Source organism: Propithecus coquereli, unplaced genomic scaffold, assembly GCF_000956105.1.
Source record: "Propithecus coquereli isolate 6110/MARCELLA unplaced genomic scaffold, Pcoq_1.0 Scaffold193, whole genome shotgun sequence".
Lineage (NCBI taxonomy): Eukaryota > Metazoa > Chordata > Mammalia > Primates > Indriidae > Propithecus > Propithecus coquereli.
In genome coordinates, this window is record NW_012144190.1 from 485,140 (window position 1) to 498,728 (window position 13,589).

General features: G+C 54.5%; 2 protein-coding genes across 3 annotated transcripts in view; both read right to left on the reverse strand.

Moving 5' to 3' along the window:
- Nucleotides 1-4,004, reverse strand: part of TNNI3 (troponin I type 3 (cardiac)) — a 4,851-nt gene extending 847 nt beyond the window's left edge. Inside the window, exons 1-7 of the mRNA XM_012642995.1 lie at nt 3,994-4,004; nt 3,696-3,708; nt 3,440-3,538; nt 2,970-3,011; nt 2,528-2,659; nt 1,968-2,057; nt 1,282-1,458 (exon numbers count right to left, since the gene is read on the reverse strand). Coding sequence (XP_012498449.1) covers nt 1,282-1,458; nt 1,968-2,057; nt 2,528-2,659; nt 2,970-3,011; nt 3,440-3,538; nt 3,696-3,708; nt 3,994-4,004 — 564 coding nt within the window. The remainder of the gene's footprint in view (nt 1-1,281; nt 1,459-1,967; nt 2,058-2,527; nt 2,660-2,969; nt 3,012-3,439; nt 3,539-3,695; nt 3,709-3,993) is intronic.
- Nucleotides 4,005-5,021: 1,017 nt separating this feature from the next.
- On the reverse strand, nt 5,022-11,025 carry DNAAF3 (dynein, axonemal, assembly factor 3). 2 transcript variants are annotated; one of them, XM_012643207.1, is made up of 12 exons: nt 10,824-11,025; nt 10,632-10,720; nt 10,181-10,323; nt 9,699-9,792; nt 8,070-8,227; nt 7,570-7,752; nt 7,289-7,414; nt 7,076-7,198; nt 6,571-6,709; nt 5,842-5,956; nt 5,547-5,621; nt 5,022-5,463 (listed from the first exon to the last, which is right to left on the reverse strand). In XM_012643207.1, exons 2-12 carry the CDS (start codon nt 10,714-10,716, stop codon nt 5,055-5,057), a joined length of 1,650 nt encoding a protein of 549 aa, XP_012498661.1. In that variant the 5' UTR covers nt 10,717-10,720; nt 10,824-11,025; the 3' UTR covers nt 5,022-5,054. The 2 variants fall into 2 exon arrangements, with proteins under 2 accessions (XP_012498661.1, XP_012498660.1); XM_012643206.1 differs by lacking the exon at nt 10,824-11,025 and having other exon boundaries at nt 5,842-5,953; nt 10,181-10,348; nt 10,597-10,716.
- Nucleotides 11,026-13,589: the final 2,564 nt, after the last annotated feature.

Below are 13,589 nucleotides of genomic sequence, written 5' to 3' on the forward strand. Positions count from 1 at the left end.
GCACACAGAGTGGTATTAATATAATGGACAATGGAGCCATAAAAGGGGGGAGGGAGAGGGTGTGAGGTGAAAATTATCTATGGGGTGCAACGTACACTACTTGGGTGATGGCTACGCCCAAAGCCCAGACTCCACCACTATATAATATATACATGTAATGAAATTCAATTTGTATTCCCTAAATTTTTTAAATACAAAAGTAATAGAAATAGAGTGGGCTTATCTATATTTTCATGTATTTCTTTTATGGTTATTACTTAGTAAAAAGAAAATCAACCAACATCCCAAAAGACATCATTTATTAAACAAACTGCTCTTCACAATTCCCATAATAGAAAACATTCTTGAACTAAGAAACCAAGTACAGTACTCCTCCTTTAGTCAGGATTTCATTTTCCATGGTTACAGTTATCCACGATAAACGATGGTCTGAAAATATTAAGTGAAAAATTCTAGAAGTAAATAATTCATAAGATTTAAATTGTGTGCCATTCTGAGTAGTGTGATGAATCTTGCATTTTCTCACAGGATGTGAATCATCCCTTTATCCTGTGTATCTAAACATATATGCTACCCATCCATTAGTAGTTGTTTGTGTTATCAAGTTGACTCTTGAGGTATCCCAGTGCTTGTGTTCAAGGTCAATAGTAGCCTATAACATTCACCTCAACTCATTATAAAGGCATTTTATCATCTCACATCATCACAAAAAAAAGGGTAAGTACAGCAAAATAACATTTTGAAAGAGAGACCACATTCACATGTTTTATTACAGTACCTTGTCATAATTGTTCTATTTTATTATTATTGTTAATCTCTCACTGTGCTTGACTTATAAATTAAACTTTATCATAGGTATGTATGTATAGGAAAAAACATAGTATATATGGAGGCCAATACAATCCATGATTTCAGGCATCACCGAAGGTCTTGGAACATATTCCCCGTGGACAAGGGGGAACAACTGTATGCTCCTATCTTTCCCTTCTTGTCTCCCTCATGCACTTCTTTTCTCTCTCATGGACTTCCTGTAGCCCTCGTGCATTTCCTGACTCCTTGCTACTTCCTCTTTCCCTAATGCACTTCCTGTTCCCCCCTTCTACTTTCTGTCTTCCTCTTGCATTTCCTATGTCCCTCCTATGCTTTCCATTGAGGACCCCTTACCAGCTGCTTCTCCCTCCAACTCTAAGCGCCATCTGTCCTCAGGCTAGGCCCTAGGATTGTTGCCACCCACAGTCCCTCCCCTAAGCACTCCCTTTCCTGGCTCTAATCCATACTCACCTTCTCAGTGTCCTCCTTCTTCACCTGCTTGAGGTGGGCCCGCAGGTCCATGGACTCCTTGGCCCGGGCTCCCAGCAGTGCCTGCATCATGGCATCTGCAGAGATCCGCACCCTCCGCAGGGTGGGCCGTTTAAACTTGCCCCGAAGGTCAAAGATCTTCTGGGTCAGATCTGCGATCTGAGGGTGGCCATATGAGGAGGTGGAGACCCCTCCCTCCGTGTCCCCTGGCCCCACTCTTCCATCCCTACATTCCTGTCCTACCCCTATCCTGTCTTCCAGTACCTAGGCCTCATCCAGTCTCTTCCAAGCTCAGGATTCCAGTCCAAGCTTCTAATCCTGGAACTTGCAGCCCTCCCTGAAGTGCCCTAGCCTCATCTTTCAAAACCACTGACACATCCTGTCCAGCCACATGCAAATCACAATTCCCTGGCCCATGCCTGAGCTCATTTACCACAAACATATTTTATGTTTTCCCACTTCTGGTTTTGCATGTACTGTTCTCTCTGCCTGGAATAGCCTTGCCCGGCCATATTGTACTCATCCTTCGGCCCTACCCCTGCCAGGCTCACGGTTGTCCTGGGTCTCCTGAGATCTGCAACCAAAAGCTGCAAGGGGTCAGGCTGAGACCAGAGTCGCAGACATGTCACCCTACCCTGAAGGCACCCATACTGCTCAGTGCTTCCCACCTCTGTGATGTTCTTGGTAACTTTTGCCTCCACATCGTATCTCTCTTCGTCCACCTTGTCCACACGGGCATGGAGCTGTCGGCACAAGTCCTGGTGGAGGAACATAGTGTGTGCTGTGGGAGGAAGGCTGGAGACCTGGACTCCTGTGTCTGAGTTAGAAGGGGACCCGGAAGCCGGGACTCCTGGGCCTGGGGGAGGAAGAAGCTGAACTTCTAGATATTCTGAGGGAGGAAGGGCAGGGTGCCCGAGAATATAGTCATGAATGAGGAGTAGATTGGAGGAGCCCAGACTCCAGAGGAATGCAAACAAAGGGTGACAGGGGCCAGGAGTCCCAAGAACCTGACAGAGTTGGGGCCGGAGGGACTGACCTCTGGGTTTTGAGATGGTAGCTGGCTGCAGGCTGGATATCTCAATTTCTGAGGGTAAAGATTGTGATACTGGACCCTTGGGTCCTGAGAAGAAGGGGGCTAGTGACTGCATTCCTGAATCCCAAGGAATGCAAAATGGAGACTAGAAACCTAGGATCCCAGGCTGGGCAGGAGTCCCTTGGGAGCCGGTACCTGCAGCTCCGCGAAGCCCAGCCCAGCCAACTCTAGCGGCTGGCAACGGGTGCTCAGAGCGCGCCCCTTCTCTCCGCGACGCTCCTCCGCCTCTCGCTCCAGCTCCTGCTTTGCAATCTGCAGCATCAGGGTCTGCGGAGGGGTGTGGGGACCGCAGCCCACCGGGGTAACAGGATAAAGACCACGCCTGGCGAAGCCGCCTTTGCCCTGCATGGCCCTCTAACCACGGGTCTCGTCGTCTGTCCTCCAGAGACCGGCCCCTTGAGTTTGGTCCCCAACATCCCAAAGCCCCGCCGGTCCCTCTGCACCGCTGCCGACGTAAAGCCCTGCCCCTGACAACCAAGCCCCGCCCACTCCCACCCATCCATCTACCCGAAGCCCCACCCCAAATTCCAAGCCCCGCCCCCAAGCACCTCCGTTCCTTCTCCCGGCTCATCCTTACCTTCAGCTGCAGTTTTCTCGAGGCAGAGATCTTAGACTTTTTCTACCAGGGTGAGATGGAGCAAGAAAGCATCAAGGAGGGGGCCCGAAGGCAAGACGGGGAAAGGGGCTTGAGGACCCCCCACCCCCAGCACGTCCAGATTTGGGCCCGCCTCCAACTTGATCCCCGAGTCTACGGGAAGCCACGCCTTTCAGTCCTATCCACCAATCTGGGGCTCTGACTTTGGCTAGGCACCGGCCACTTTCCCCCAAGCCAGCCCACGGGCGATGGAGCTCCGCCCACAGGCAGCTCTCACCAATCCGAGTCCTACCCTCTACGAAACCCCGCCTCTGAATTCCCACATCCGCGTAGGCTCCGCCCATGGCCAAGGTCCCGCCCCCATCTGAGGCCCTGGCTCCTCCCCTCGTTCCCTAGGAGTCGGGTCACACCCCTAAACCTGAGCCCAGGCGGCCCCCGGGGCCCTGCCCCACCTTGGCGTGCGGCTCCGTGGCGTAGGCCCGGTAGTTGGCGGAGGAGCGGCGTCTGATCGGCGCGGGCGCGGGCGCGGGCGCCGGGGGCAGCTCGCCCGCCTGGGTCGGAGGAGCAGGGCCGCGTCACCACCGACATCCCATCAGCCCTGCCCCGTCCCGTACCCGCTTCTAGGGCTGCAGCCTCCCGCCCCAGACCCTCCCTGCCTCGCCCACCCTGGTGGGGGTCCCAGCCCACGCCTTAGCCCGCTGCTCTTACCACGTCGCCGTTCCTGGAGGGAGAGAAAACGGGGAGAGGGGATTAATAGTGGGCTGAGTCCTGTCCGCCCCTAAGGCAGAGGCCCCTCTGACCAAGAGGTCGGGGCCACCAGCTCCCCCTCCTCAGGTCCCAGAAGTCTGACTCCCAAGGTCTCACCTGATCTGCACACCCAGGAGTCCTACCCTCACCTCCCTTCCCAGGCCAGCGGTCCATCTCGCAGCTATTGTCCCCCCAGGAACCCGGGAGATCGCCCGGCTCCCACTCCCGTGAGGCCTCAGGGATGCAGAGCTCCACTCACTCATCCGCCATGCCGGGGCCCAGGCCGGGGATCGCTGGAGGCACAGAAGGGGACAGGGGCTTTTGGAGGGTCAGTGAGGGGGCGTCCGGAGTGACCTTGAAGGTCCCCCGGGCGTTCAGTCTCCTCCCAGCTGCTCAAGCCTCACTGAGGACACTGAGATAAAGCGCGAGGACAGAGACTAAATATACTGCTGCCCCCTCCTCCCCTACCCAGGATGCGAGATAACGGGGCGCGTGAGGGGTGGAGCCGGCCCGGCTCCAGCTGGATGACCCCACCGCCTTGATGACCTGGGATTCTGGACCCTTCTTCCCTCAGGCCCAGAAAAATTCTGGGCCCCCAGCCCCTCTTCCCTCAGACCCAGGACTCCAGGCCCCCAGGGCGCCCCTCCCTCAGGCCCAGGAATCCAGACCGCTAGTCCTTCACTAAATTGCAGTCGCCACTAGGGCCGGAACTTTGTCTTAGGGTCAGTTTCAGTGCCCTAGACCTGTTAGCCACTCAGTAAATTTTGTTGATTAATTTGAGGATCCACGTGGGTGGGGAGGGGGCAGGTTCTCAGCCTACAGCACTGAGAAATCCATCCCTAGTCTACTTGGAAACCCGGTTATCTGGTTTCTGCTCTCCTCTCTCGACCACTGGGCCCTCCCCTCTCCTTGTCGTGGAGACAGACGTAGGACAGGAAAGACACTCGGACACAGAGGAGAGGACCCCGCTCTCTTTACTTGAACCACTTGGATGCTGACCAGGCCCTGGCGAGGAGACGTTCCCAACCCCGGGTTAGCAATGGGATGCCTGGAGACAAGGGGCGGAAGCAGAGGGCCTGGGACGCAATGTCAGCTCTCTACAAGGGGTTTAGAGTCTCACGAGTGCAATTTCTGAGAAAGCAATCTAGAATTCTAGGAATAGAACTTAGAATCCCTAAAATGGAATTTGAAATTCTGGCAACACCTCTGGGGCTGAATGAGAGTGTTGAAGAGTAAAATGGAGAATTTCAGCAGCGGATTCAGAATTATATGAGTGGATTCTAATTCTCTGGCCAGATTTTGAAGTTAGAGATGAGGGACTTAGTCTCCGGGGGTCAGGTCACACTCTGGGGTTTTGGAGTCTGACTCACTGTTGGGCAAGGCCAAAGCTTCCTGGGACGGAGCCAGAACCTCCCCGAGTGAACACTGAGATTCTGAGGGCAGCTGGAGGGGCGCAGAGGGTGGGGCCGGGCTTTCTAGAGGCTGGGTCAGGTCCCCATGGGGCGGGCTCATTGCTTCAAGAGACGGAGCCAGAACTTCAGGGGGCGGAGCTCCGGAATCCAAGGCTGGGCCAGTGCTGCGCAGAGCAGGGTCCCCGGACTTGCAGAACCGGGCGAAGGTCTCTGAAGGCCTGGCCCCTGTCTGCGGGGCGAATCCAGCAGCCTGAGCTAGCTCCCCGACCCGGGCGGAGAACCTCTGGAGCTGCTCCGGACGCAAGTCCACCAGGTACCTAAAGACAGGAAGCGGCATGTTAGGGACCCAGATTTTAGCACCCGGCCAGGACATTCCCTGCCCTGTGCCCTGCTGGCTCACCGAGCTAATTCCACAATCAGATTCCCTCCGGGGGCCGCGCAGGCCCCAAGCTCAGGGCTGAGAAGATGGACCATCCTGCACAGAGGAAAGGAGGGAGGCTGAGATTAAGGCTCCCAGGTTCTGGGAGAGGATGGGGGCTGGGGACCCAGAAGCTGAGTCAGGAGGAGCCTGTGAAACTGGACCTCTGGGGTCCTGGGGAAGGAAGGGGCAGAAGGTCTGGACTCCTGGGTCAGATGGAGGAGGGGCGAGGGGCCTGGTCCTGAGTCTCTGTGAACACAGCTGTGTCTCCTCTTACCCACAAGCCACGTAGAGAAGCTGGAACCGGTTCTTGTAGCAGCTCTTGTGGTGTAGTGCCTGGGCAGAATCGAGGGGCAGGAAGTGGATAGTGAAGGATTCCTGGGCAGGGGCTCCTGGGGAAGGGCAGAGAGGGGTCACCTCCGGAAGGTGGAGCCATAAGGCACAGAAACCCGGAGAGATACACAGAGAGACAGCAGCGCTGGGCAGACACTCAAAGCTTGGAGATAACACTCCTTGTCCTCCTGAAGCCCTGTTTCGTCTTTTCTCTGAGGTGCGTTCCTGGAAAATTCTAAGAAGGTCAGCCCAGCAGGCAGAGACCCATTTTACAGACCAGCCAACTGAGACTCTAGAGAGAGAAAGAGAGTGGGTGGCCCGGGGACACACAGACATCCCCTGTAGGACAGACACCCAGGGCCAGGTTGGGGGATGGTTAGAAGGAGGCACAGCTAGAATCTGGGGTGGGGGGAAGGTGTCCGAAGGGGAGCTGGAACCCAGCACCCTGTTAGAATAGTTTTGGTCAGCTTAGACCTCTGTGGGTAGGATTAGAATTCAGAACCCTAAGAATGGTGCCAGGATTTCGGAAAGGGAGAGAAACAAAAAGAGGAGAAAAAGAGACGGAACATCAAGGAGAGGTCACCTTCCCAGGCATTGCAAACCACGTCCGTCCACGCGCGGACATGAATACCTGGAGCCTGAAGTCTCTGGCTCACCTGAAGCCTTGGCTCACCTGAAGTCTCTGGCTCCGCGGTTCCAGACGCGCGCTGCTGCTTCTCCTCCGGGTCCCCCTGGGCGGCTCTCGGGCGCCCCCAGGCGGCCACCTCCCGGAACAGCTCTGTCACATTGTGTTGTGTGATCTCGCCCGCAGTCTGAGGGGCAGAGAGGGGGCGTGGCCAGACCTTGGGGCCAGGACCGCGGGGGCGGGGCCAGGATGCTGGGGCGGGGCTGAGAGCACAGGGTGTGAGCTGGCATCCTCGACTAGAGCCCCCGGCGCTCTCGGATTCCCGGGGCTGGGTTTAAGACGTAGAATGGGGGTGGGACGTAGGCTGTGGGGTTGGTGCCCAGGGCGCCGCGGGCAAGGCCTGTTACTTGGAGGTACAGCCCCAAAGCGAGGGGCGGGGCCTGGAGGCGGGGCTGGGGCTGGGCGGGGTTGCACAAGGCCCTTCCCTCGGCCTTCTAGGCCCTTCCCTCGGCCTTCTAGGCCCTTCCCTCGGCCTTCTAGGCCCTTGGCACACCTTGACTGGCTGTCCGTTGCTGGTCCGCAGGAGGCTTTTGTCGTCGGCTTCGATGCCGAAGGCCACAAAGGGCCCCGTGGCGATGTCCCCCCAGTACCCGCGTGCTGCCACGCGCTCCCCGCGCTAGGAAAGCAGGCAGAGAGGAGGCAAGTGAGGTCGGTGTTAAGGTCCCGGAGGAGAAGGAGCGGGCCAGGGCAGGGAGTGGACACGCACGTGGCTCAGAAGGCGACCGGATGCCAGGGTCCGGTTGGGCACGTGGTAGGCGCTGGAATCTCTGAGTTCAAAGGCGACACCTGTGTCCCGCCAGCGTCGGAACTCGTGGGTGTGGATGACTTGGGCCTGGGGTATAGGGAGGGAAGACGGGAGGCCTCAACGAACCTGGCACGTGGGCCCCCAGCCCCCTCCTCCCTCTGACCTACGACAACGCCCCCCCAGTCCCTCCTTCCTCAGACCCAGGACTTGGACCCCCAGCCCCCTCCTCCCGGGCCCCTCACCCCGCGGTCGTGCAGCTTCATGCGCAGGTCCCAGTCGCTGACACCGTGCCGAGCGTCATAGCGGGAGCCCAGGTAGTGGCGAAGCCGCAAGTCCCAGAGGCGGCTCATGGGGAAGGCCTCGGGCCCCTTCTCCCCGCCGGCCCAGAAGCGGAACACCGCCTCCAGGGCGTCCCGCTCGCGAAACTGCGCGGTCAGGGACGCGAGGCGAGAGAGCGAGGGAGAGAGGGATGCAGGGAGAGCGGTGTCTCTTGCTTGACCCTCCCTGCCATCCCAGGAGGTGGGGACAATTCTCCCGTTTCTCCTCCGATGAAGAAAGCAAGGCTCAGAGAACAAACAGAAGCCACCCCCTACCCCTAGGCCAAATCCCACCGTGGGAGTCAGGGAGCTGGGATTCGAACGCGGAGCACCCAGCCTGCTCCATCAACGCGAATGCTTTGGACGGCCCGTTTCCATTCTTCCCGCATCCCAGGCCGTGAGGGGACAGAAGCCGGGTGGCATACCTTGAGGGCGCCGAGGCTGAGCCAGGGCAGCTGCTCCGCCATGCGGTCGGGCTCCGGGACCAGGTGCGCCAGGAGGTCAGCCTGGGCGCGCACAAAGGCGGCCACCGCCGGGCGCAGCAGCGCGTTCCCCCACACCTCCATGAAGGTCTCGCTCCTCTCTGCGGGGCGGGGGAAGCAAGATGTGCCGAGGAGTGAGCCCAGATATCAGATCCTTAATATTTTGTTATTATTCCTTAGTCATATAATGAAAATAGTGAACCCTGGCAAACTAGCCACCCATTCCGAAAACCTAGGTTAGGTGAAGAATAAGTCACGCCTAACCTAGGTCTCCTCGTCTGCTCCCCCGCACCCGCCCAGGCAACCCCAATCCTGAATTTCATGTTTAAATTTCCCTTGGCTTTAAAAAAGGAAAAGGTGATACATAGATATAGGTGTACATGAGATATATTTGTGTTGAGCGTTATAGTGTTAAATTGTTTCATTTTAGTTGTTTAAGAATTTTATAAGGGGGAATTACAGACGCAACTCCTACATCCACCGCAAATACTCAGGGGGAAAAAAACAGTAAAAATTATACAAATAAAAAACATACAATATAATTATTTACATAATACTTACATTGTATTAGGAATCACAAGTAATCTAGAGATGATATAAAGCATATGGAAGGATATGTATAGGTTATATACAAATACCATGCCATTTTATACGGGATTTGAGCATCCCTTATAAAATGGATTTTGGTGTCCACAGTGGTCCTGGGCCCAATCCTCAGTAGATACTGAGGGATGTCTGTATATATTAATACCTTTAATTGTATATCACTCACACACACACACACACACACACACACACACACACACTTAGACATCTACATATACCTATATATAAATTCTTTCATTTCAGTTGTTTAAAATCTTATAGAAGAAACTACATGGCCTTTAGTTAGATAGATTAGTTTAGTTCTAGTTAAACAAGGTGTATTGTACAATGTACTCTGAATGCCCTGGGCTATAAATGACAATGGCCATCTATGATCATGGTAAAGATAATAATCACCCATATCATAAGCCAGGTGCTATTCACTTTTCAGTGAATCCTCACAAGAATCCTATTGATGGAGGAACTTTTAGGATCCCTATTTTATAAATGTGGAAATGAGGCCCAGAAAGGTATAGATTCTGGCCCAAGGCCACAGAGCAAACAGAGCCAGAATGTGAACACCACCTGTCTCAGGCCGGAGACTTTGCTCTAGGCACTAAGCGGAAGTTGTTGTTACAGGGAAATAATCACTTTCTGCCTTCCCAGATCTAGGGGACTTGCTACCTCTTGGGAAGTCTTCTGATCTCTTTTGGCCTTCTCTTATGGTAGGACGTTTTGAAGGCTTGCGCTGTGTCATGGTCTGTTCTGAGAGTTTCATGTAGGTTTTCTCCTAGAATTCTCTAAGTGGCTCTAGGAGGTGCCATATTTAGCCCCATTTTACAGGTGAGAAAAGCTGAGGTCTAAGGTCTCAAATGATGTAATAGGGGACAATGATCAATTTTTTTAATTGTACCATTGAAATGCCAAATTCTCTGTAGCGCAGGGGAGGGGACTTGGGGTCAAAATGCCTAGGTCCTAGCAACTCACCTTGCAGCCCCATCTTCTCAGGCTCCTCCAGGGCTAGGCTGAAGATCAGCATGTGTCTGGCCACAGCTTCCAGATTATTCTCCAGCACATAGAACTGGAAGGATGGACAGAGCAGAACGATTCTGAGAACTGCTTCCCTGGCCCCTAGGAGACCCAGGAGAACCGCCCCTCAGCCCCCTCGTTCCACTAACCCGGGAGTTCTGTACTCTAGCTCCCTCCTTCAAACACAGGAGTCTGGATCCCCAGAACCCTCCCGCCCACCATTACTCAGGAGACCTGGTCCTTAGGCTCTTTCTCCCTCTGAAACTCAAGACGCATGGCTCCAGCCTTCCAGCTTCCACCTCCCTCAGACCCAGCAATCTCCAGTCCCTCCCTCCCGGACCCAGGATTTTAGAATTCCAGTCCCCTCCTTCCTCAAGATCTCGGGATCTGGGTGCTCATCTTCACCGTCTTCCTTTCACGACCCCAGTATCTTAGCTCACGTTGAACCTCCTGCGAGGCCAGAGTGCGGCCCTGGCCAGGGTCCTCAGCAGGTGACGCCCATCCACAGAGCCCAGCAGCAGCACATCTAGCTCGGGGGTCCTGTGCTCCGTATCTGCCTTTGCTTCTGGGTCCACAGGAGGACCTGGCAAGATGAGAGCAGGCTGGGGCTGGTGGCCGACATGGAGTCCCCAGTAGCGGCCCCCTAAAACATGGACTACACATCCCAGCAGGCCTCGCGCCCCTGGCCTAGGTTCCAAAGGGAGCTGGGCCTCCAAGCATTCTGGGATTTGCAGTCCGCAGATAGGACACCGGGACCGCCCACCCGGGAGCGCCCTCCGCCGTTGAAGCCTCGAGAACGTTGGCGCCGCTCCCTGCCAAGGAGTCCTGAAAGGCCGTCTACGCGGGCTGTGAAGGCAGCCGACGTATCAGACCGTGCATGGTGGGACTCACTTTCAGCCTGCAGGTCCAGCGCTGGTGACAGGCCCCACCAGGACACGGAGCCGAAGCCCGTGCCGGAGCCCGCGGGTGTGGTCATCGCCCTGCGGGAAGGACATCCTGCGAATCCCACACGTTGTCTACCCCACTCCCTTCTCACTGCCCCTCACTTCTTTCTCTTCTGCTTCCACAGGACGGCCCCCTCACCTTTACCCTTCGAAATATCCCAGGACGCCCCCCTCTCTCCTTGCTCCGTGCTGCGCTGCTGTCCCGAGCCCCTCCACAACCGCTGCCCAGAGCCCTCGCCCTGTCGCTCATTCGGCCAATGGGAGCGTGAGGGCTTGCCCCGCCACGATCAATTGACCAATGGGAGTGGGCGGGGCCCGCCCTCTACGAACTTTTGGCCAATGGGAGCGCTGAGGGCCGGCTCTCCGCACTCGCGGGAGAGAAGGATGTGTGGACGCGGTTGTCATGACGACGGCGGTGGCAGAAAAGGGGCGGAGCTGGAAGAGACTGGGGTGGAGTCTGGGTCGGTCTAAATTTCTGGGAAAGGGGAGTCCTGGGCTGATTGAAATTTAGAAAGAAAGGAACAGAATCTTGATGAATTAGATTAAAGTGAGGTGGCCTAGACTTTAGACTCTGAGTCACCTTTTCCTCCCTCACACCCTGTGCTCTACCACACACACCTTCCCACCAGGTGGTTAACAGTGCGGTGCTTGGCCAGCTGGCACTGGCTCCCGGTCGCTAAATTTTTAGGGATTTTTTTTTTTTTTTTTTTTGAGACAGAGTCTCACTATGTTGCCTTAGCTAAAGTGAGTGCCGTGGCGTCAGCCTAGCTCACAGCAACCTCACACTCCTGGGCTCAAGCGATCCTCCTGCCTCAGCCTCCCGAGTAGCGGGGACTACAGGCATGCGCCACCATGCCCGGCTAATTTTTTTTTCTATATATTTTTAGTTGTCCGATTAATTTCTTTCTATTTTTAGTAGAGACGGGGTCTCGCTCTTGCTCAGGCTGGTTTCGAACTCCTGAGCTCAAACAATCCGCCCGCCTCCGGCTCCCAGAGTACTAGGATTACAGGCGTGAGCCACCGCGCCCGGCCTTTAGGGATTTTTTGAGCTTATTATTGCACACAGTCATTATGAGAAATTGAATTCTGTAATCTTACAATTAAATACATTACATTAAAATAAGAGTAAAACACACTCATCCCTTCCTATTTTACTGTCTTTTACTATTATCTATGTCCTTGAGTCATTTACATCTATTGTATCTGTATGGAGGAAATACTATTTTATTGCAATATTTTAAAAAATCAAACTGGTAAATTACAGCCGCTGGCTGGCCATTTGCGTAAATAAAGTTTTATTAGATCCAGGGCCATGACTATGGTCAGGCAGAGTCATGCAAGTGCAGCATTTGATCCTGTGTTTAAAATTTCTATATTTCCTTCACCATGGATATTTTTGGCATAGATTTTGATTTTTTAAAATATTGCATTAAAGTTCTAAGTATCTTTATTACTGAAGGGTTTTGGAGGGCTTTGTCTTAAATGTTGGGACCTTCACCCAGGCCCCAGGAAGTATTATATGATGGTGTGTTAGTAGACATCTCTTCTCAACTGCATATCAAGTGACTGCACATTGGTGGCTTGAAATCAGCTGTGTGGGAGTGTTTTCACCCCAGTGGAAATGAGCAAACCACCCACCAGGGCTCCAGAAAGTTGGTAACAGCACGCCAAGCCCCTTCTTGCCTCCAGGTCTATATTCTTTCCATTTTTCTGTCCCTTTAAAATCCTCCCCTGCCCTCCCCTGGAAGAATTCTGCTCATCCTTTCAACTCCAGCAAGGACTCTTCCTCTGAGCTCTGCCTCTGCCATCCCAGCAGAATGGCCACAGCAGTCTGCCCCGTGGCCTGAGAGTGTGACCTTTGGTGTCAGACACACCCAGGTTTACATCTTGCTTCTGCCACTTGCTGGCTGAGTGGCTTCAGCCAGGCAACTTAATTTGGCTGAGCATCTCAGGAGCTAACAATACCTACCTCATAGGATTGAGTGAAGAAAAAAAGGAATCGATGTTCATAAAGCAATTAGCTCAGGGCCTGGCACATAGCAGCATTGAGCGGGTTGCAGTTGCTGTCATCATCAGTTTAACTGGGGTCCCAAGGCCCAGCCTGAGTTGCAAGGGCAGGGCAAGGGCAGGGTCTGAGTGAGACACATCCTGGGATCATCCCAGCACCCAGCACAGGGTGCAGCACACAAGGGGCCTTGGCTCTCTGCCTCCTCTCCTTGCCCAGCTACATGACACACAAGCCACTGACCTTTTCTGAGCCTCAGTTTCCTGCTCTGTGAAATGGAATGGTAACATGCAGCTGGCAGAGGTGCAGCAGATTGAAAGGAGATCTGTCTGCATCCTGAGGACAGGTCTGGGCAATGGGAAGACAGTGCCCATGGGAAATGAAGGCTGAGATCTCAGCAGTCCCTGCAGAATCGGACTCGCCAACCTTGGCCCCTCCGAAGCCGGCTTAGCCCACCAGAGCCCCAGAGCCTGGCTTTCTCTAGGGAGGCTTATGCCCTTGTCCCTATTACCACCGCTCCCCCAACACATTCTCCATGAAGGAGCCAGAGTGATCTTAAACATAAATCAGATCATGCCACTCACCTCTTAAAACCCTCTGGAGGCTTCCTCCTGTGCTTAGACACACTCCCAGCTCCTTAGCCTGGTCCTAGGCCCTGCATCACCTGCGCTTGGCTGTGTCTCTTCCGTCATCCCCACCACACGTCCCCCTCATGCTCCCCTCCAGCCACACTGGCCTCCTGGTTCTTTTGAGAACACACAAGCCTGTTCCAGCCCCAGGGCCTTTTCTCCTGGTTCTTTTGAGAACACACAAGCCTGTTCCAGCCCCAGGGCCTTTTCTCCTGGTTCTTTTGAGAACACACAAGCCTGTTCCCCAGGGCCTTTTTTTTTTTTTTTTTTT

Excerpts from the sequence above, each read along its gene's own strand:
- DNAAF3 (XM_012643206.1), bottom strand. The coding sequence starts at position 10,716 with ATGACCACACCCGCGGGCTCCGGCACGGGCTTCGGCTCCGTGTCCTGG. Across the intron at positions 7,199-7,288 it reads CCGGTCGCCTTCTGAGCCAC|CGCGGGGAGCGCGTGGCAGC; the intron begins GTGCGTGTCCAC and ends CTGCTTTCCTAG. Across the intron at positions 5,464-5,546 it reads CTGATTGTGGAATTAGCTCG|GTACCTGGTGGACTTGCGTC; the intron begins GTGAGCCAGCAG and ends TCCTGTCTTTAG.